At 35.8% G+C, this 22416-nt stretch overlaps 1 protein-coding gene across 1 annotated transcript in view; it reads right to left on the reverse strand.

The window, feature by feature from the left end:
- LOC102551177 (uncharacterized) overlaps window positions 1–13543 on the reverse strand; it is a 48517-nt gene extending 34974 nt beyond the window's left edge. The window contains exon 1 of the mRNA XM_063280702.1: window positions 13424–13543. Coding sequence (XP_063136772.1) covers window positions 13424–13543 — 120 coding nt within the window. The remainder of the gene's footprint in view (window positions 1–13423) is intronic.
- Between the last annotated feature and the right edge of the window lie 8873 nt (window positions 13544–22416).

Genomic DNA, 22416 nt, shown 5'->3' on the forward strand with positions numbered 1-22416 from the left:
GGAAAGAGCATATGTCAGCAGCTTGACAGCACACCTAAAAGCTCTAGAACAAAAAGAAGCAAATACACCCAGGAGGAGTAGAAGGCAGGAAATAATCAAACTCAGAGCTGAAATCAACCAAGTAGAAACAAAAAGGACCATAGAAAGAATCAACAGAACCAAAAGTTGGTTCTTTGAGAAAATCAACAAGATAGATAAACCCTTAGCCAGACTAACGAGAGGACACAGAGAGTGCGTCCAAATTAACAAAATCAGAAATGAAAAGGGAGACATAACTACAGATTCGGAGGAAATTCAAAAAATCATCAGATCTTACTATAAAAACCTATATTCAACAAAATTTGAAAAACTTCAGGAAATGGACAATTTCCTAGACAGATACCAGGTATCGAAGTTAAATCAGGAACAGATAAACCAGTTAAACAACCCCATAACTCCTAAGGAAATAGAAGCAGTCATTAAAGGTCTCCCAACCAAAAAGAGCCCAGGTCCAGACGGGTTTAGTGCAGAATTCTATCAAACCTTCATAGAAGACCTCATACCAATATTATCCAAACTATTCCACAAAATTGAAACAGATGGAGCCCTACCGAATTCCTTCTATGAAGCCACAATTACTCTTATACCTAAACCACACAAAGACACAACAAAGAAAGAGAACTTCAGACCAATTTCCCTTATGAATATCGACGCAAAAATACTCAATAAAATTCTGGCAAACCGAATTCAAGAGCACATCAAAACAATCATCCACCATGATCAAGTAGGCTTCATCCCAGGCATGCAGGGATGGTTTAATATACGGAAAACCATCAACGTGATCCATTATATAAACAAACTGAAAGAACAGAACCACATGATCATTTCATTAGATGCTGAGAAAGCATTTGACAAAATTCAACACCCCTTCATGATAAAAGTCCTGGAAAGAATAGGAATTCAAGGCCCATACCTAAACATAGTAAAAGCCATATACAGCAAACCAGTTGCTAACATTAAACTAAATGGAGAGAAACTTGAAGCAATCCCACTAAAATCAGGGACTAGACAAGGCTGCCCACTCTCTCCCTACTTATTCAATATAGTTCTTGAAGTTCTAGCCAGAGCAATCAGACAACAAAAGGAGATCAAAGGGATACAGATCGGAAAAGAAGAGGTCAAAATATCACTATTTGCAGATGACATGATAGTATATTTAAGTGATCCCAAAAGTTCCACCAGAGAACTACTAAAGCTGATAAACAACTTCAGCAAAGTGGCTGGGTATAAAATTAACTCAAATAAATCAGTTCCCTTCCTCTATACAAAAGAGAAACAAGCCGAGAAAGAAATTAGGGAAACGACACCCTTCATAATAGACCCAAATAATATAAAGTACCTCGGTGTGACTTTAACCAAGCAAGTAAAAGATCTGTACAATAAGAACTTCAAGACACTGAGGAAAGAAATTGAAGAAGACCTCAGAAGATGGAAAGATCTCCCATGCTCATGGATTGGCAGGATTAATATGGTAAAAATGGCCATTTTACCAAAAGCAATCTACAGATTCAATGCAATCCCCATCAAAATACCAATCCAATTCTTCAAAGAGTTAGACAGAACAATTTGCAAATTCATCTGGAATAACAAAAAACCCAGGATAGCTAAAGCTATCCTCAACAATAAAAGGACTTCAGGGGGAATCACTATCCCTGAACTCAAGCAGTATTACAGAGCAATAGTGATAAAAACTGCATGGTATTGGTACAGAGACAGACAGATAGACCAATGGAATAGAATTGAAGACCCAGAAATGAACCCACACACCTATGGTCACTTGATTTTTGACAAAGGAGCCAAAACCATCCAATGGAAAAAAGATAGCATTTTCAGCAAATGGTGCTGGTTCAACTGGAGGGCAACATGTAGAAGAATGCAGATCGATCCATCCTTATCACCCTGTACAAAGCTTAAGTCCAAGTGGATCAAGGACCTCCACATCAAACCAGACACACTCAAACTAATAGAAGAAAAACTAGGGAAGCATCTGGAACACATGGGCACTGGAAAAAATTTCCTGAACAAAACACCAATGGCTTATGCTCTAAGATCAAGAATCGACAAATGGGATCTCATAAAACTGCAAAGCTTCTGTAAGGCAAAGGACACTGTGGTTAGGACAAAACGGCAACCAACAGATTGGGAAAAGATCTTTACCAATCCTACAACAGATAGAGGCCTTATTTCCAAAATATACAAAGAACTCAAGAAGTTAGACCGCAGGGAAACAAATAACCCTATTAAAAAATGGGGTTCAGAGCTAAACAAAGAATTCACAGCTGAGGAATGCCGAATGGCTGAGAAACACCTAAAGAAATGTTCAACATCTTTAGTCATAAGGGAAATGCAAATCAAAACAACCCTGAGATTTCACCTCACACCAGTGCGATTGGCTAAGATCAAAAACTCAGGTGACAGCAGATGCTGGCGAGGATGTGGAGAAAGAGGAACACTCCTCCATTGTTGGTGGGATTGCAGACTGGTAAAACCATTCTGGAAATCAGTCTGGAGGTTCCTCAGAAAATTGGACATTGAACTGCCTGAGGATCCAGCTATACCTCTCTTGGGCATATACCCAAAAGATGCCTCAACATATAAAAGAGACACATGCTCCACTATGTTCATCGCAGCCTTATTTATAATAGCCAGAAAATGGAAAGAACCCAGATGCCCTTCAACAGAGGAATGGATACAGAAAATGTGGTACATCTACACAATGGAATATTACTCAGCTATCAAAAACAACGAGTTTATGAAATTCGTAGGCAAATGGTTGGAACTGGAAAATATCATGCTGAGTGAGCTAACCCAATCACAGAAAGACATACATGGTATGCACTCATTGATAAGTGGCTATTAGCCCAAATGCTTGAATTACCCTAGATCCCTAGAACAAACGAAACTCAAGACGGATGATCAAAATGTGAATGCTTCACTCCTTCTTTAAATGAGGAAAAAGAATACCCTTGGCAGGGAAGGGAGAGGCAAAGATTAAAACAGAGACTGAAGGAACACCCATTCAGAGCCTGCCCCACATGTGGCCCATACATATACAGCCACCCAATTAGACAAGATGGATGAAGCAAAGAATTGCAGACCGACAGGAGCCGGATGTAGATCTCTCCTGAGAGACACAGCCAGAATACAGCAAATACAGAGGTGAATGCCAGCAGCAAACCACTGAACTGAGAATAGGTCCCCTATTGAAGGAATCAGAGAAAGAACTGGAAGAGCTTGAAGGGGCTCGAGACCCCAAAAGTACAACAATGCCAAGCAATCAGATCTTCCAGGGACTAAGCCACTACCTAAAGACTATACATGGACTGACCCTGGACTCTGACCCCATAGGTAGCAATGAATATCCTAATAAGAGCACCAGTGGAAGGGGAAGCCCTGGGTCCTGCTAAGACTGAACCCCCAGTGAACTAGTCTATGGGGGGAGGGCGGCAATGGGGGGAGGGTTGGGAGGGGAACACCCATAAGGAAGGGGAGGGGGGAGGGGGATGTTTGCCCGGAAACCGGGAAAGGGAATAACACTCGAAATGTATATAAGAAATACTCAAGTTAATAAAAAAAAAAATAGCCTCAAAAAAAAAATAAAAAAAAAAAAAAAAAGAAAAAGTTGTACATGAATTGAGGAAGTTCACTCTTGAATCAAACAATAATATGGAAACACATTTAACTTTTCTTTAATTGCTATTGTGCTTATCTTAAATCATATCACATACTAGCTTTACTATATGTCACTATACATTTTTATTACCCAGGAACTAAATTATCTGCATTCATAACCAGACAGAGGTTAAAGTCATGCTAAATTCCATTCATCCATATTTTGGTAAAGATTTGTTGAATCATCTTGTGTGAGCTGTGTTTATTTGTGAGAAATTAAGGCAATTTATAAACAAAGAATAGCCTCTAAGCAATAGAGTAAGTGAAAATTTCTTAAATTGAACTAAATGAAGACTTCATAGTGCTAACAAGCCTTATGAACCAAAAGAACTAGGAAATTATTATCCAAACATTTTGCCCATACACAAACAAATGAACCTAGTTATCAGAACCTCATGAATCTTTCTCCAAAATTGACCAAATACTCCAACACAAAGCATGTGTCAACAGTTTAAAAATATTAAAATAATTTTCTGTGTCCAGATAAAAAATATTAATTCCCTGTGTTTTATCATACCACCACATATTAAAACTGAATTTTAACAACAATAGAAATGTCAGGAAGCTTACATACTAATTGACATTGAACAATTCTCTATGCAAAAATTTATCAAGGCAGAAGTAAAGAAATAAATGAAAGATGTTTTAGAATACAATGAAAATAAACACATAAAAGCCCAAACTTGTGGGACACAAGGATCGCAGTGCTAAGAAAGCAATTTTCAGTACTTAAGGCCTAAAATAATTGGAAGGTTCTCATCCAAGAAATTTAACTGCAAATAAGGGATCTATAGAACAAGTAGAACCAAGAATACTCAAGTTCAGTGGGGGTAGGGAATAAACAAACTGTGTTGACATCTGTAAACTAGAATCAAATGAAACAATGTAAAAAAAAATATTGGATCAAAGAATTAGTTCTTTGAGAAAATCAACAAGAAAGAAAAACACTTATTCAACAAACTAAAAGATGGTGAAAGAGTATCCACATTAACAAACTTAATAAGGAAATGTGGGACATTAAAAAAGACAACATGGGGCTGGAGAGATGGCACAGTGGTTAAGAGCACTGACTACTCTTCCAGAGGTCCTGAGTTCAGATCCCAGCAACCACATGGTGGCACACAACCATCTATAATGGGATCCAGTGCCCTCTTCTGGTGTGTCTGAAGACAGTTATGGTGTACCCACATACATGAAATAAATAAATAAATCTTAAAAAAAAAAAGACAACATGGAACTGCAAAGAATGTTTATGGCATATATTAGAAACCTTTACTCCACGAGTGGGAAACTTTAAAGGAAATGGATAATTCTTTTAATAGTTTCTCTCATCAAATATAGGTTAAGGTCAGATAGTGAAGCAGTAACAGTCATTAAAACTATTCTCCCTCTTCAAAAAAGAAAAACCAACTTGATTTAGTACAAATCACCCCAAACTATTGAAGAAAATTTAATACCAATAATCCCCATACTTTCTACAAAATAGAAAATGAAGTAATATTGCCATATTCATTTTAAAATGCTATTGTAGCCCTGATACCTGAACCATTTAAGGACTCAAAAACAAGATAACTTCAGACCAATTGCTTCCTGAACTTTGATATAAACATAATCAATAAAATATTTGTAAACTGAGTCCAAGAACACATAAAAACATCATTCATCTCCATCAAGTGTGTTCATCATATAGAAGATGAAAAGGTTTGGTATATGAAAATCAGTAAATGTAATTTTCCAGATAAGGAAACTTAAAAAAAATACACATGAAATCTAATTAATGTAGGAAAACCAATACATATTGCTGATAAAAGTTCTATAGAAATTAGTGATATGAGAGATCTACCTAAACAAAAATAAAGCCAATTATAGCAAGACATGTTATTTGGAACACTGATTTTTTCTGTGTTAAATATGGAGTAAACTTGAGGTATACCACATATCAAATATATTATGTGGGGTTATTTGACCTCACAACTCAGAACTTGCATAGTATATGGATAAAATAAATTTCCAAGTATATGTATTGATAGGATTCAATGTCTTCTGGCATTGTATATTTTTATGAGAAGGTAAAAATGTAGCTTCATATTCTGTAACTCATTTCATCAATATGTCAAAAATGAAAGCACTTTGTATATAATATATTAAAAATGGTTTATATCTTGAACTCTTTTGACAATTCCTTATTGACAATATTGAACATCACTCTCCTAGATATACTTAGTGTGCGACAGATTATTATATTTCTCTTTCAGGAAACTTTGCTTTAGGTATGTATTCAGTCTATAATGCTTTACAAAAATCTTAAAATATTCATTTCTTTGATCACTATGGGATTGCCCAGAAATTTATTTGCTTCAATTGAATATCGATGTTCCTTTAATATCATTAAGGGAGGCATCTAGTTTGGAAATTTGATTATTTGAGAAAATTTATGCATCTATTTATATAGTTTATTTTCAGTAATAAACTACCTAAGTTTAAAATCAAGTTCAAGTCTTTTTATTTTGTAATTAGGATGTGGTTTCTAGATATAACCATGAATATTGAAGAAATACACTAATCTTGTAAATAATAATGTAATATTATGAATTTGAAACAGAAAACTCTAACGTGATGGTTCGAGACAGAAATACGTTTTATGACAATGACTAGCTTAAAGAATATTGTCTGAAGAAGACACTGTCATGCCAAAAAGAGGTTGAAAAATTGTTCAAATTTTGTGAGCTGTACTGGTCAGCTATGATGTACAATCAGATAGGAGTTAGAATCCTTTTCTTCTTCATGAATAAAGAATGCCAACCAAACATATATGTATAAATTTTTCTCACACTGCCTACATTGCCAAATATTGGTAAAATACTTTAGACTAAAAAAAACCCAACAAAAAAAAACAAAAACAAAAAAGGAAAGACACAGTCTTCAAAAACATTCAGGGATAAAGGCACAGAAATCTACTATTTGTTCCTTACCTTCAGCTTCATAGCAAATCCACTTTTATTTAACAGTACTTTTTCCTGGTGCTTTATCTCATTCTTTCAATCCTTTCGAAGTCTACATTTATGACACATAAGTTAAATCTTTAAAGTGTATTATTAATTGTAAAAATTATCAGTATAAATTAACAAAGCAGGTATTAGGCACCTTTGAAACACTGTACCATTTTCAATTTTCTCAAAATATAGGATTGTAAAGCCTGTCTTCACTGTCATGTGTCATCAGTGAACAATGAAAAGTGCCAGTTTATAAAAACTGTATTAGTATTATTGGGGGATTTTATAGTTGGACATGAGTTTTCCATTTGAAAAAGTCGTGCAGAATCCTAAAACAAAATTGGTCACTTTTTGGTATAGACAAGCCCTCTTTCAAGACATGAGTATTTTACTACCAGGTAAAATCTTGACAACTTGGCTTTGAAAAAGAAACAAATGGTTGTGTAGAAGGTATGTTTCTCAGTATATAAATAAAGGTATTGAATAAGAGTCACCATGAATAAATTGTCTTTTCTACCTTCATTCTAATTATATGTAAATAAGATCCCAAAAATACTGTATTGTGAAACTATCACTAATTAAAAACAAACAAAAAAGTTTTATCTGTATTAAAGTTCTGTTCTAAAATCTGTTTTTATTGACATAATTAAAAATACTACCATTGATGGCATATATTATTATTTCATTTTAAGCTTTCTTTTAATTAGCAGCTTAAGTTGGTAAGTTTAAGTGATCATACTCAATACTTTTTGGTGTTTTTATTAAATTTATTTCTTTATTTCATTTACAACACAATTTCATCCATCCTCTGTGTGTCAAGCCCCAACACACACACACACACACACACACACACACACACACACACTCAAACACACACACACACACACACACACACACACACACACATGCTCACTCACACATCTAGTCTCAATGGGACTAGGTACATCGTCTCCCACCATAGGAAGAAAACACTGTATGTTTAGGGGCATGGAATCAATACTTTTGTTTTATACATTTCTACTTCATATGATCCCCTCATTTTTCATGTACTTAGTTTAATTTTTTTTATTTCTTCGTGCAATTATGAATACTGGCATCAATTCTGAAGCGTGTTTCCTGATCATCTTTCAATGTATTATTCCTGTTCTCCTTTCTATACAGAAACTACAGGTGACTCTCCATCCATACACCTAATAAGCTCAAATGAAGAAAAGCAGAAAAGGTCATTTGATTTTTATTTTTGAGTTTGGGTTCCCTATCTCCGTATCATTAATTCATGATAAATTTGTTTTCTTGAGATTATGTTGTCGTAGTTTATAAATGGGAAAGATTGCATATAAAATTTCTTTGAATTATTTTATCATGGAAATAATTTTACTCTTAATTTTGACTAATGTATTATTATTATTATTATTATTATTATTAAAGTCTAGTTTTTAATTCCCCTTCCTGGTCTTCCCTCCAACAGTTCCTCATCCCAATCCTTTTACTCCTGCCTCCAAGAGGATCTCTCTATCCCGTAGCCCACCAGACCTTCCCACTTCCTTGGTCACCAAGTCTCGAGGGGTAGATACATTTTGGGTGAAATTGAATGCATTTATCATCTTAATTATAGAAAGAAATACTTTTTTAACTTCCAGAAAATAATTAGAGGATAGAAGTTGTATTGGATGGTAATTACAGAGGAGTAAATATACAGAGGTACCATTCTGAAAATACATGGTTATGGAACTCTGAGAGAACAAATGCTTATGCATTATTAATACGTTCTTTAGATACCCACATAACAGAGACATATTTCCTTTCACTCCCATCATGTGGATACAGAACTCGACAGTGCAGAAAATATAAATTAAGTTTTGGATCTTAAAGATAAAAAAAATAGGGATATTTTAAGTGCATTGTTTTAACCCCTTAATGACAAAAAGAAGGATGAAGTAAAAGCTGTATATTTGAGTTGGACAGTAAAGTTAATACTGCATACTATTTACCACTGGGACGTTTTATGATCAAGTTTGCTGAATTTATTTCACCACATTGAATTTCATGTGAAATTTCTATTTTCCTTCCTAATTTTCCCTAAATCAGTCACTCAAAGGAAACTAAATAATGCTAGAAGATATAAGGGTGTTTCTTGGACAGAATTATGGAAGTTGTATTCAAGCAGAGAATGTGTATCAGATGTGATTCTTTTAAAAATGTTTCCTTTTTTCATGGTAGATAGAGTACACAAAAGAGTTGATGCCTTTCCCTAACCATGATATTCCCGGGAAATTATTAAACTGTACTCATTTTGCTATTTGGTTCCTTAAGTCAAAACACATTCTATGCTTATAGTGTCCAGTTATGATACTTCTATGACCTTCCTTTTCATTATAATATGAAATGTGAAATGAAAGATTCACTTTCAAACTAAGATAGGAGTTCATGTCTCCTGCCCTTGCACCATTTTATGTTCCTGAAAACATATGCATAGCATAATCGTCTTCCATGAGCTATTTTTTTCCAGAAATGTACATAAAATTATAAGTGAGCTATTTTCTTTAATCCCTTGCATTTCTAGATAATTTCCTATTGAGAATCTTGTACACCACCACAAAACTTGGAAAAAAATCCCTCTACTACTTCACTTGCATTGTCTTTACTTTGGATATGAGTTCATTCTGTGCTTCACTTCTAGACTGTTAAAGCCATTCTCTTATCACATCCTCAAGTAAAATATGAAGTGTGTTGTTTTTTATTTAATTGATGATCTTGTAATATTCTAAAGGGCTCTGTAATTTACATGTGGCTCTGGTATTTACTTAGTTGAAAATCTTGATATGTCTGCTTCATTATCTATGTTTCTTATAAATCTGCCTGCTCAATTTATTATTCAGTTGGTTGTTTATCTGTGTCATGTGTCAGATTAAGGTGACTGTTTGAAGTAGGTTGGGGTTTCTAAATTTTCTTGACACATACCTGGGACCAAAGTTAACTCAGGAACAGATAAACCATCTACACAAACCCATAACTCCTAAAGAAATACAAGCAGTCCTTAAAAGTCTCCCAACCAAAGACAGCTCAGGACCAGATGGGTTTAGTGCAGAATTCTTTCATACTTTCGTAGAAGACCTCATACCAATACTGTCCTAAATATTCCACAAAATAGAATAGGAGGGAGCTCTAGCAAATTTGTTATATGAAGCCACGATTACTCTTATACCTAAACCATACAAAGACCCAATAAAAAAGAAAACTTCAGACAAATTTCCTTATGAATATCGATGCAAAAATACTCAATAAAATTCTTGCAAACCAAATCCAAGAACCTATCAACACAATCATCCATCATGATCAAGTAGGATTTATTCTAAGTATGCAGTGATGGCTCAATATACGGAAAATCCTCAATGTAATCCACTATATAAACAAACTCAAAGATAAAAACCACATGATCATTTCATTAGATGCTGAGAAAGCATTTGACAAAATTTGATAACCCTTCATGCTAAAAGTCCTGGAAAGATCAGGAATTCAAGGACCATACATAAGGATAGTAAAAACTATATAAAACAAGCCAGTATCTAACATTAAACTGAATGGAGAGGAACTTGAAGCAATTCCACTAAAATCAAGGACTATACAACGCTGTCCACTCTCTCCCTATTTATTTAATGTAGTTCTTGAAGTCCTAGCCAGAGCAATCAGACACCAAAAGGAGGTCAAAGGGATAAAAATCGGAAAGGGAGAAGTCAAAATATCACCATTTGTAGATGATATGATAGTATACTTGAGTGATCCCAAAAATTCCACCAGCGATTTACAAAGCTTGATAAACAACTTCAGTAAATTTTCTGGGTATAAAATTAACTCAAGCAAATCAGTAGCCTTCCTCTACTCAAAGGATAAACAGGTTAAGAAACAAATTAGGGAAATGACACCCTTCATAATAGTTCCAAATACTGTAAAATACCTCGGTGTGACTTTGACCATGCAAATGAAAGATCTGCATGATAAGAATTTCAAGTCTCTGAAGAAAGATATTGAAGAAGATTTCAGAAAATGGGAAGATCTTCCATGCTCATGGATTGGCAGTATTAATATAATGAAAATGGCCATTTTACCAAAAGCAAACCACAGATTCAATGCAATCCCTATCAAAATTCCAATTCAATACATTATAGAGTTAGAAAGAACACTTTGCAAATTCATTTGGAATAACAAAAATCCCAGGTTGCTAAAATTATCCTCAACAATAAAAGAGCTTCTGGGGGGATCAACATCCCTGACCTCAAGAAGTATTACAGAGCAATATGGATAAAAACTGTAAGATATTGGTACTGAGACAGGCAGATAGACAGGTGAATAAAATTGAAGACTCAGAAGTGAACCTGCACACCTATGATCGCTTGATTTTTGACAAAGGTGCCAAAACCATCCAATGGAGAAAAGATAGCATTTTAAACAAATGGTGCTGGTTCAACTGGAGGTAAGCATGAAGAAGAATGAAAATCTATCCATTCTTATTGACCTATAAAAATCTAAGTCCAAGTGGATCAAGGACTTCCACATCAAACTAGTACACTCAAACTAATAGAAGAAAAATTGGGGAAGAGTCTTGAACACATGGGCACTGGGGAAAATTTCCTGAACAGAACACCAATGACTTATACCCTAAGATCAAGTATCAACAAATAGGGCCTCATAAAACTACAAACTTCTATAAGGCAAATGACACTGTCATTAGGGAAAAACAGCAACCAACAGATTGGGAAAAGATCTTTACCAATCCTACATCCGATAGAGGGCTAATATCCAAAATGTATAAAGAACTCAGAAAGTTAGACTCTAGAGACCAAATAACTGTATTAAAATGGGTTACAGAGCTAAACAAAAAATTCACGTCTGAGGAATATCGAATGACCGAGAAGCACAAAAAGAAATGTTTAACGTCCTTAATCATCAGGGAACTGCAAATAAAAAAAAAAAGCAAAAAAAAAAAAAAAAAAAAACAGCCCTGAGTTTCGACCTCACACCAGTCAGAATGTCTGAGATCAAAACTCAGATGATAGCAGATGCTGGTGAGGATGTGGAGAAAGAGGGACACAACAAATATTCAATTTGGTTTAAGGTGAACTCCATAAAATATAAACCATACATGGCACTTCCTGAATTACCAAGAACTAGAGTATATATAAGCAAGAGACCTAGGAATATATCAAATAGTACTTGTATAAAAATAATTATGATATAAAAGATTGATTCTGCCATAACCATAGATTTTTATTTTATTTAGCCATCTTCAAAGAGGCTTCCTCCATCAAGAGATGAGAACAGACACAGAGATATCCTACTACACAAAGAGAACTTAAAACACACATCTCTAAATGATATATCACCATCATATCACAGCAAACTCCAGAGAAGGGGAGGTAGAAAGGAGTAGAGATGATAGAGAGATCATAAATATTCCAGAATGCGAAATGTATAGAAAACAGCTGAATAAAGTTTATATGAAATCACAGAGATCGAAGGAATTATAACAGGGCCTAAAATGTTTGATCCGTCTCCTCAGCATATGTACTATAACTGTCATTTTAGTACATATATGAGACTTCTGTGTGTATAAAAGTTTGCATCTCTGATTTTTGTAACTTTGCAGGTGGGGGAGTCTTTTATTCTCTTTTGGCTTGACTTGCTCCAGTTTGATAACGTTTTGCTTTATATTATTATATTTTATTTTGTTGGGATAACATGTTCAGAATAAAAAGAAAACATGCTGAGCTAAGCATAAGACATAAGCCTGTAAGCAACACTCCTCCATTTTCTGTTTCTATTCCTGCCTCCAATTTCCTGGCTTGAGATCCTATTCTAACTTCCCTCAGTATTCAACTATGTTCAGTACATGTAAGAGAAAATAAAGCACATCCTCCCCCAACATATAAAAAGTGTGCATGAGTGTGTGTACGTGTGTGTGTGTTTGTGTGTGTGTGTGTGTGTGTGTGTGTGTGTGTGTGTGTGTGTGTGTAGTGGGACAATGAACCATGCCAGGAAACTTTGTAACACAAAGTGGTTACGAGATCCTAGAAACTCACATCTGAAAGAGTAGGTGCTTCCCTGCCCCTGCCATATTTGTGCACTGGAACACATGCCACTCTTCTCACATTGGTCATGTAGCCCAAAACAGAATTCTCTACACTAATGGGGTACCTAAAGACCCTGAGGTTTCAGCCAATAAGCTTCCCTTCTCAGACATTCCTCCAAGCAAAAGGTATTTAATCTCTGGCCCACTCTGAGACAATGGTATGCATTCATTTTTTATGGTGAACCACTAGTAAACAGTTGGAAACCAAGGAATGTCTCTTTCATTTTGAGAACCTCCATGAGTATCATGGAGAAGGTCTTCACTTAGAAAGCCACAGCTTAGATCTGCCAGAGAATCCACATCTGTGTCCCTAGCAACTTCCTCATAGCTGTGGACAATCACTGATGAGCAAAGCCAGATTTCCCCTGGCTAGTCAGCATCCTTAGCCGGCAGCCCCTAACTCTACTGTCAAGTACTCCTGACTCAGCGGTGTCTGAATGTCCAGGAGTTTGGCAGTGCTAGATTCTGGCTTCTTCAAGGTCCTGTGGACCCCAACAATTTATTCCCAACTTCTTTGTGTAGTTCTCCATCAGTGACTGGAGGCCCCAAAGTAAGGGAACCCCAAAGTCAACCCCCACTTATTGGGCTGTACCTTTCCACCACCCCCGGAGAGCTTGCTGGGGCTGCCCTGAAGTCCAGAGCTAGACAGCAGCAGCTCCGGATAAGTGCAGTCAATCTCCCTGCATTTTGCCCCACTAGCACCAGTTCTCATCGTGTGGTCAGGATGTGGTCCCACAACTGTCACATACAATATGGACCTCACCAGCTGAAACATATTCTATCTGGCAACCCACTCATACCAACATCAGAACTTCAGATTAAATAAGCACTGTGAGGGGTTGGGGATTTAGCTCAGTGGTAGAGCGCTTGCCTAGCGAACGCAAGGCTCTGGGTTCGGTCCCCAGCTCCGAAAAAAAAAAAAAAAAGCACTGTGAGTAAACTCTGACAACTAGACAACTAGTTCAAAAGGTCCAGGTTTCTCTCCCTCCCTTCTAATCTCCTTCTCTCCCTCCATCCCCTTCCTCCTCCTCCTCCTTCTTCTCTCTTCCTCCTCTTCTCCTCTCTCTTTGCTGACTCTCTTCTCTCTCTGAACCCTTTCTCACTCTCTTCTTATCCCCACTACTCCACTCCTTTCTCTATACTTTATTCCTTTGTTCTCTACTCCTGGCATACCCAACCCTTTGCTCCAGATCATCTTTTCCCAGCATCACAGCCCCACTACCCAGTGCTTCATGGTCCTGCTTGAAAAACAGTAATACACTCACTCTCTTGCATTTCCTCACCAAAGCTCCAGCGCTTTCTTTGCTAAGAACTTTCCTCTGCTCTGCCAATAAGGGATATGGTGGCATCAAATTTCTATGCTCCTCTCTTTCTGCTCTACTTTTGGTCTATAAGCCTTCTACCAATACCAGTCAATAAAAAAGCAGTGGGAATAAGGACAACCTCCCTGACACAGCACAAACCACTGAGTGACAGAGAAAGTGCATCCCCGTTGTGCCTAGGTGAAAAGAGCCTGCCAGTTAAAGACAATCAATAATATCTTGCTGCTGAGAAACTATTACCCAAAACGTTTTATGCCTTCTTATTTGAATGTTGATTTTTCTCCCTAGCATTTGTGCCTTCTTTCTAAAATTGTCCTAAACTTTTTCAATTTTTTAAAAATTTCTTTTAAGGTTCAAAATCATATTTAACTATTCCCAAAGGTAGACCAACTATGCTGATAACCATTATTTATTCTTTAACAACTAGTTGTCTTTTAAAGATAAGTTGTTACTGCTTATTCCAGATACATAATTAACATGATACTTTCTTTCTGAGTCATCCAAAGCAGATGAAACTTCAGCTCTTTCCTCTATTTTCCCTAGTACCACACAGGTAATGTCTATCTTAAATAACACCTTCCAGGACTAAATTTCTCAAACACCCTTGCTTTTTCTAGGACCATAAAAGCAAATATGCTCCCAAGCAAATTGTTCCAAGCTTAATGTACAGTACAACCCTGTGCAGACATCCCCCTGGTAGAGTTCTGCTCCTCTGTTATGATTACTCTACAAGTTTACCCCTACAAAAGGGAAAAATGCAGCACTGTTGCCACTGACTCAGACAGAGACAGACCTGCCATCCTCTTGAACCTGCCTGGGACAATGAATCTACTTTTGTCCAGACACATCATATGACTGAAAACTTCAAAGTAAAACAGGACTCTGAGACTTACAGATAAGAGCTCTGACTCAGAGATGAAAGACTTGGGATCTTACAGCAACAGACAAACTCTCTAGTCAAAGCAAATGGCTACCAAACTTGGGGAAATTTACATAATAGTGAAGAAAACATGATGTCTGTGTAAATAAATCAAATGTTGTATAAAAGCAATGCCAATAACCTCACAAACTGTACAATCCACAGGACAATTAATTGGTTAAATAATTCTTTATCTAACCCTACCCTCATTACCCCTCTGACTTATGTTGTGTCACCCCTCTGGTTTATGCTGCTTATGTTGTGCTTTCCCCGACCCTTCATTTCTTACTTCTCTGTGTAGTTCTGTAGCCTAGAAGTCAGGGAACCTCATCTTTGGGCCCCCATATCTTAGAATAGGTCGTCTCACCCATAGAGTGATATCTCAGTGCTTCCCTAAAGCATAGCACACAAGGACTGGCTGCCGCACAAAGAGATATAGTCAATTGCCACCTTCATTTCACCTACCCAGGGGCCCAGGGCCATGGTGAAATGTAGAACCATAGGATATATTATTCTTTACAAATAAATAAAATTAAAATTGCATTATATATAATTTCATTATGTACAAAATTCAATATAGGTATGTATGTGTATATGTGTGTGTGTGTGTGTGTGTAATTTTATTTACCTATAAAGAAGACAAAATTATGAAAATCTCAGATAAATTAATTCAACTGGTGAAACCATGACAATTAACTAACACAAGTGCTACTTGTTCCCTTTCATACATGGAACAAAATTTCCAACCTTTAGATTTATGTGCTTAATATAGAGTACCAGTAGAAGCCAAAAATGAGGAAGGAGACATTGGGAAAACAGATTCAGCAAGTGAAGACAGCTAGTACAATATAAACAATATAAATAGTGACAATGTAAATATTGTAGATGAAAACATTTAAACAAAGATAAATGATGTCAAAATGGATCAGGAGGAAGGGTAGGAAAAAGTAATATGGAAGCTTTTCTGGCTACATTTATGTCAATATGACAAAAATTACAATCACAGTTGAGGACAAAAAATCATTTAAGAAAATGTCTCCAGAAAATTCAGCTGTTGGCCAGCCATTGGATTATTTTCTTAATTAGTGATAGAAAGGATAGAGCCGAGCACACTGAGTAGTGCCAACCCAGACATAGTTGCCAAAGGGTTTATAAAAAGCAGGCTGAGTCATTAAGGTGGAGCAAACCAGAACCGCCCCTCCAGGAACTCTGCATCAGGTCCTGCCTCTACTTCATTTCCTTTTGAGTTTATGTCCTGGCTTCCCTGAGTTATAGATTTCAATGTGTACATGCAAACCAAAATAAACCCTATTTTATCAAACTTTCCTTTTGGTCATGGTATTTTGTCACAGTAATAGATACAGATATCCAAAAAAGAAACTAATTCAAAAGTATATGATAGAAAGCAAATATTCTGCAGAGATAGATAATACTATCCTAAAAGTTATACATAGATTAGTAACCGAAGATTCCCAAATCAACTTACATTCTTGCAATGGTTTTAGTTGTCTACTAGAAGTAGTCAGTAATACCCTATTCCTAATGATACAACATACTTTGTTTGCAAGTTATAAAGAAATTAAGTTAGAAGAGAGATGGAAGCCTTCCACTTGCTGGTTAGCTTTCAGAGTTCAGATATGATCCTATGTAGGGTGCTGAGAAAAATGCATCAATGATCCTACCCAGAAGACAATGGTGTGAACTACATTACCAACTTCCCATATAAGATATGTCTATTGATACAATACTGACAGAGAATTTATGATATAATCAACAGATTAATAATTAATATTTGAGGTCCTGTCACAAGAGTTAATTCATGTGTAGTACATTAATAATACTCAAAAGTACATGACTAGAGAGGTTTTAGAATATTATTTAGCTAAATTAAAATGGTACCAAATTTCATCCTACGTGTATGTTTATATCCATTGACAAATTCTAACTTCAGACTTAATCTGAGCACTTTCTCCCCCTATATTCTTAATTTTTCATTTAATTTCATGCCTTTTCATATTGTTGCCTACATGTGTACCTGTACAACACATGCATTTAATTCTGATAGGGGTAATATCATATATAAGTATCCCAAGAACTGTGACTAAGTTTGCTGATGTAAAACATGTGGCTTTCACTACCTGATTCACATGCTGTACAAGAAAAGCAAATGGCCTTTACTCCTGAGCCATTTGTATTCCCACATTTTTCTCTATTCAGTAAATGGTAATGAATGCTGAGATCAGGACTGTTTAAGGCTCTGAGTGACAGTTCAGGATCAATCCTACCTAAGACACTTTTACCACCAATGTGGCATTGGGAACTGGGTAGAAGAGTCAGGTGTTTTGTAAAAATAATAATTAAGGAAGAAAGTTTTTACATTGCTATCTTCTCAGTGTGACACATTAATTTGGATTATGATATTATATCTACAGCTGCATGCACAGAACCTGCATAAGGTTAGGCCTGCAAATCTTTTATTTTTATAGAATATTGTTTGTCTGGTGTTCACATGGCCTTTTAGTTTTCAGCTGAACTATTGGCTAATAGTGAATTCTATAGAAAGAAAAGTCTTTGTATTCTGTTGTATAAGGAACTATCATTTGATCAAGTATATAATTTCAAATGCACTATTATATAGTGAGTCTTCAATATAAACAGTGCATCATAACACAAAATAAAATATACAAAAATAGAAATTACACTTATGAAGAGTTGACTGGCATAAGAGCACAATATGAGAAATTGGGTGTTTGCTTTTCGCTTTTTGATGCTATTATAATATTTTAATCTAAATCAACTTGACATACAATTTCAAATCACAGTTCATCATCAAGGAAAAGAGCAGGAAGTCAAGGAAGGAACTTGGAGGCAAGAAGTGAAGTACAATTCATAGAGGAAAGTTGCTTACTGACTTGTTCTTCATATTGTGCTTCATCTGCATTCTAATACATCCCAGGACCACAAGTCTAAGTGTCATGTCTCACAGTGGGATGGAACCTCCTACAGCTATAATTAATTAAGAAAATGCACTATTTGCCTAGAAGCTAATCAGATGGAAGGATCTTCTCAATGAATTGTGCCAGCACATCAGCATATCTATCATGAAAGGAAAAACTATTTAAAAGATGATGATGATGATGATGATGATGATGATGATGATGATGATGATGGAGAATAAGGAAACTTTTCTACATTGTAGGTGGTAAATAAAATTATGCAAGTAACATGATGTTACTCTAAAAAAACTCAAAATAGAACTTTGGTATAGTTCAACTTACTACTTCAAAGCATATAACTCAAAAGGATCAGTTAGCTGTCTGTAGATATACCATTGAACTTACATCTTATCACTACAGTGATCATAATAACCAAGTAAGTATATCACACTAAACCTCAACAGATAAAGTAATGTTTAAAATAAATAAGGTCGAATAATTTTTTCAGTTGCTAAAATTTGGACAGAATGGCAATCAAGAGATCTTTACCAATCCTACATCTGATAGAGAGCTAATATCCAAAATTTATAAAGAACTAAAGAAGTGAGACTCTAGAGAGCCAAATAACCCTATTAAAAATGGGGTACAGAGCTAAACAAAACATTCTCAGGTGAGGAATATCAAATGGCTGAAAAGCACCTAAGGAAATGTTGAACATTCTTGGTCATGAGGGAAATGCAAATCAAAACAACCCTGAGATTCCACCTAACACCAGTCAGAATGGCTAAGATAAAAATCTCAGGTGACAGCAGATGCTGGCGAGGATATGGAGAAAGAGAAACACTCCTCCATTGTTGATGGAATTGCAAACTGATACAACCACTCTGGAAATCAGTCTGGAGTTTTCTCAGAAAATTCCAGTACATGGGGACCCACCTATACCTCTCCTGGGCATATACCGAAAAGATGCTCCAATATACAACAAAGACACATACTCCACTATGTTCATAGCAGCCTTATAATTGCCAGAAGCTGGAAAGAACCCAGATGCCTTTCAACAGAGGAATGGATTAAAATATGTGCTATATCTACACAATGGAGTAGTAGTCAGCTATCAAAAACAATGACTTCATGAAATTCATAGGCAAATGGTAGGAACTAGAAAATATCATCCTGAGTGAGGTAACCCAATCACAGAAAGACACACTTGGTATGCACTCTTTGATAAGTGGATACTAGCCCAAAAGCTCAAATTACCCAAGATGCAATCCACAGATCACAGGAAGCTCAAGAAGAATGACCAAAATGTTTATGTTCTCACTCCTTCTTAAAAGAGGAAAAGTATCTGTAGTAGGGGATATACAGGCAAAGTTTGGAGCAGCAACTGAAGCAGCAGCCAGTCAGAGCCTGCCAACATGTGGCCCATATACATATAGCCACGAAAACTAGATAAGATTGATGAAGCTAAATAGTGTAAGTTGAAAAGACCAGATATAGATCTCTCCTGAGAAATACATTCAGAGCATGTCCAATAGAGAGGTCAATGCTAGCAGCAAACCACTGAACTGAAAACAGGACCGCCTTTGGGTGAAATAGAGAAAGGATTGATAGAGCTGAAGGGGCTTGGAATCTCAAAAGAACAACAATGCCAACCAACCACAGCTTCCACGGACTAAACCACTATCAAAAGAGTATACATGGACGGACCCAGGGCTCCAACTTCATATGTAGTAGAGAATACACTTGTTGGGGTACCACTGGAAGGGGAAGCTCTTGATCCTACCAAAGTTGGACACCCCCCATTGCCTGGAAATGTCAAAGGGGGGTAAGGGGGTGGATGGGGGAACATCCGTATGGGGGAGGGGCAGAGGATGGGGACTTATGGACAGGAAACCTGGAAGGGATTTATTTACATTTGAAATGTAAATAAAGAAATACATCTAATAATTTTTTTCAAAAGAAAGTTAAAAACACTAACTTTAAGCAAAAAAAAAATCCTATTTTTCTGAAGAGGATGGAACTAAATGTCATCATCTTAAAAAAAATAAGTTAGTCTAACAAAGATAATAAACACAAGCCTTTCACTTGTATATAAAATTTATTGGGGATGAGAAGACCTAAATATGAAACTACTGAGAATATTAAGAGAAGGAATTTGAAGGTTATATTTTAATACTTGTTTTTTACCCATCTATTTATAATATAAAAAAAAATATGGTGTTTGAGGTTATAAGCTATAACTTGAATTTTTGTCACCTGGCCCAATATTGTTTTCTTGAGTTGTATAGTATATTCCCACAGGTTAATCCTTGAATGACAGAAATAATCATCTTTTCTAAATGCTATTTCCTACATAAGACACCAACCATACTATTCATTACTAAAACTTGACTATAATGTATTAGTGGGAAAATAAACATCAAGTAATTAATTTTAAAAAGCACAGTTGTAATGCAAAAAAGAATGCAGTTCAAATCTTATAGAAACACACCCAAATTACCAAATATTATACCTGCCAATAACACATGAGCTCCAAAAAAATTATATCTTTTTGAAACATGTATCTTACACATTTTCATACAAACACGCACATGCACATATGCACATATACACATAAAAATCATACAATTATGAACTCTTTCAGTAGTTTAATATTAAGACTTTCAATTCTTTCTCTGAAATAAAAGCAACTCTTTTGTTTAATAATATTACAGGTAGTAATAAGATAAATATATCACTGACTTCGGATGTAAGTAATACCCAGCACCAAGGTGCTAATAATCCTACAACAGTGGTATTGAAAAAGTAGTTGTTTATCCTCTGGGGTGACTCCCTGCTCCCCTGAGCATTAGCTAGCCCCAGGAGACCTCCATTCTCTTTTCTGCTCACCTTTATCAAACTTGTGAAAACTTAACCATAGAAGTTAGCTTCCTTTGCCTCACATAACCTTTCTGCTTTGCTGAGGCTTCTGGCACACTCCCAGTTTCCCTGAGTAGTCTGACTTCCCTGGAAGACTTCCATTTTACCACCACCTCTCTCTTGACCATCATTAGACTTTCAGATCTTGAAACATACACATCAGATTCTGAACCATACAGAAATACAGATCATGGAACATACAACCCAAGGATACCCACCACAGGCCTGCCATAACAAAATCATTGATGTCCTTTACCCAATACCTACTTGTGCATTCAGAGACCAAAGCTACCAAGATGGCTAAAGCTCCTCTAAATAATACAATTAACAAAAGGTGGGGATTATATGACATGTTCAGAGCACAGCTACCCAAATATAGATAGACCCGGATATGATGACACAACTAATGATAGAGGCATTTAAAGAGTAAATGAATAAATTCCATAATAAAGAAATGTAGAAAAATACAATCAAAGAGGTCTTTAAAGAGGAAACAAACAAATCCCTTATATAAATATAGGAAAATACAGATGTATAGTTGAAGAAAATAAATAAAATTGTCTAAGACCAGAAATGGAAAGAGAAGCATTAAAGACAATATTATAAAGAATCAATTAGAACAAGAACTGGTTCTTTGAGAAAATCAACAAGATAGAAAAACCTGTAGCCAAATGAACCAAAACAAAGAGAGACAATAACCAAATAATCAAAATCAGAATTGAAAAAGGACATAAAAATATTTTTCAAATATTTGAAGAAATTCAAATAATCTTTATATCGTATTTCAAAAGATTGCCTCTACCAAAACTGGAAAATCTTAATGAAGTAGACAATTTTCTACATAGATACTACTTACTAAAGTTAAATAAACTATTTAAACATCTCTATAAGCTCTAAGTAAGTAGAAGTAGTAATTAAAAGAATCCTATCCCCCAGCCTGCATCCCCCAAAAAGACAGGCACAGATGGTTTTATTCTAGTATTCTACTAGACTTTCAAGCAAGACTTAATACCAATACTCCTTAAACTTTTCCACAAAATAGAAAATGAAGGAATAATGCCAAAAGTATTCTATGAAACCAAGGTCACCCTGATATATAATCTGCACAAAGCCTCAAAAACAACAAAAATTTTCAGACTGATTTCTCTTATGAAAATTGATGCAAAAATATTTGATAATTACTTCCAAACTGAATCCAGGAATCATATAATAAGATCAGCCACTAGCAGCTGACCATTGAACTGAGTTTGGGATTCCCTTTGGTAGAATTAAAGAAAGGATTCAAAGAGCTAAAAAAGGCTTGCAACCCCATAAGAACAACAATGTTAACCAATTAGAGCTCCCAGGTTCTAAACCCCTACCCAAAGACTATACTTGGACTGACCCATGGCTCCAGCTGCACATGTAGCAGATGATGGCTTTGTTGTGCACCAGTGGAAGGGTAGCCCTTAGTCCTGACAAGACTGGACACCCCAGTGTAAGGAAATGT

Source organism: Rattus norvegicus, chromosome 1 (genome assembly GCF_036323735.1).
Source record: "Rattus norvegicus strain BN/NHsdMcwi chromosome 1, GRCr8, whole genome shotgun sequence".
Classification (NCBI taxonomy): domain Eukaryota; kingdom Metazoa; phylum Chordata; class Mammalia; order Rodentia; family Muridae; genus Rattus; species Rattus norvegicus.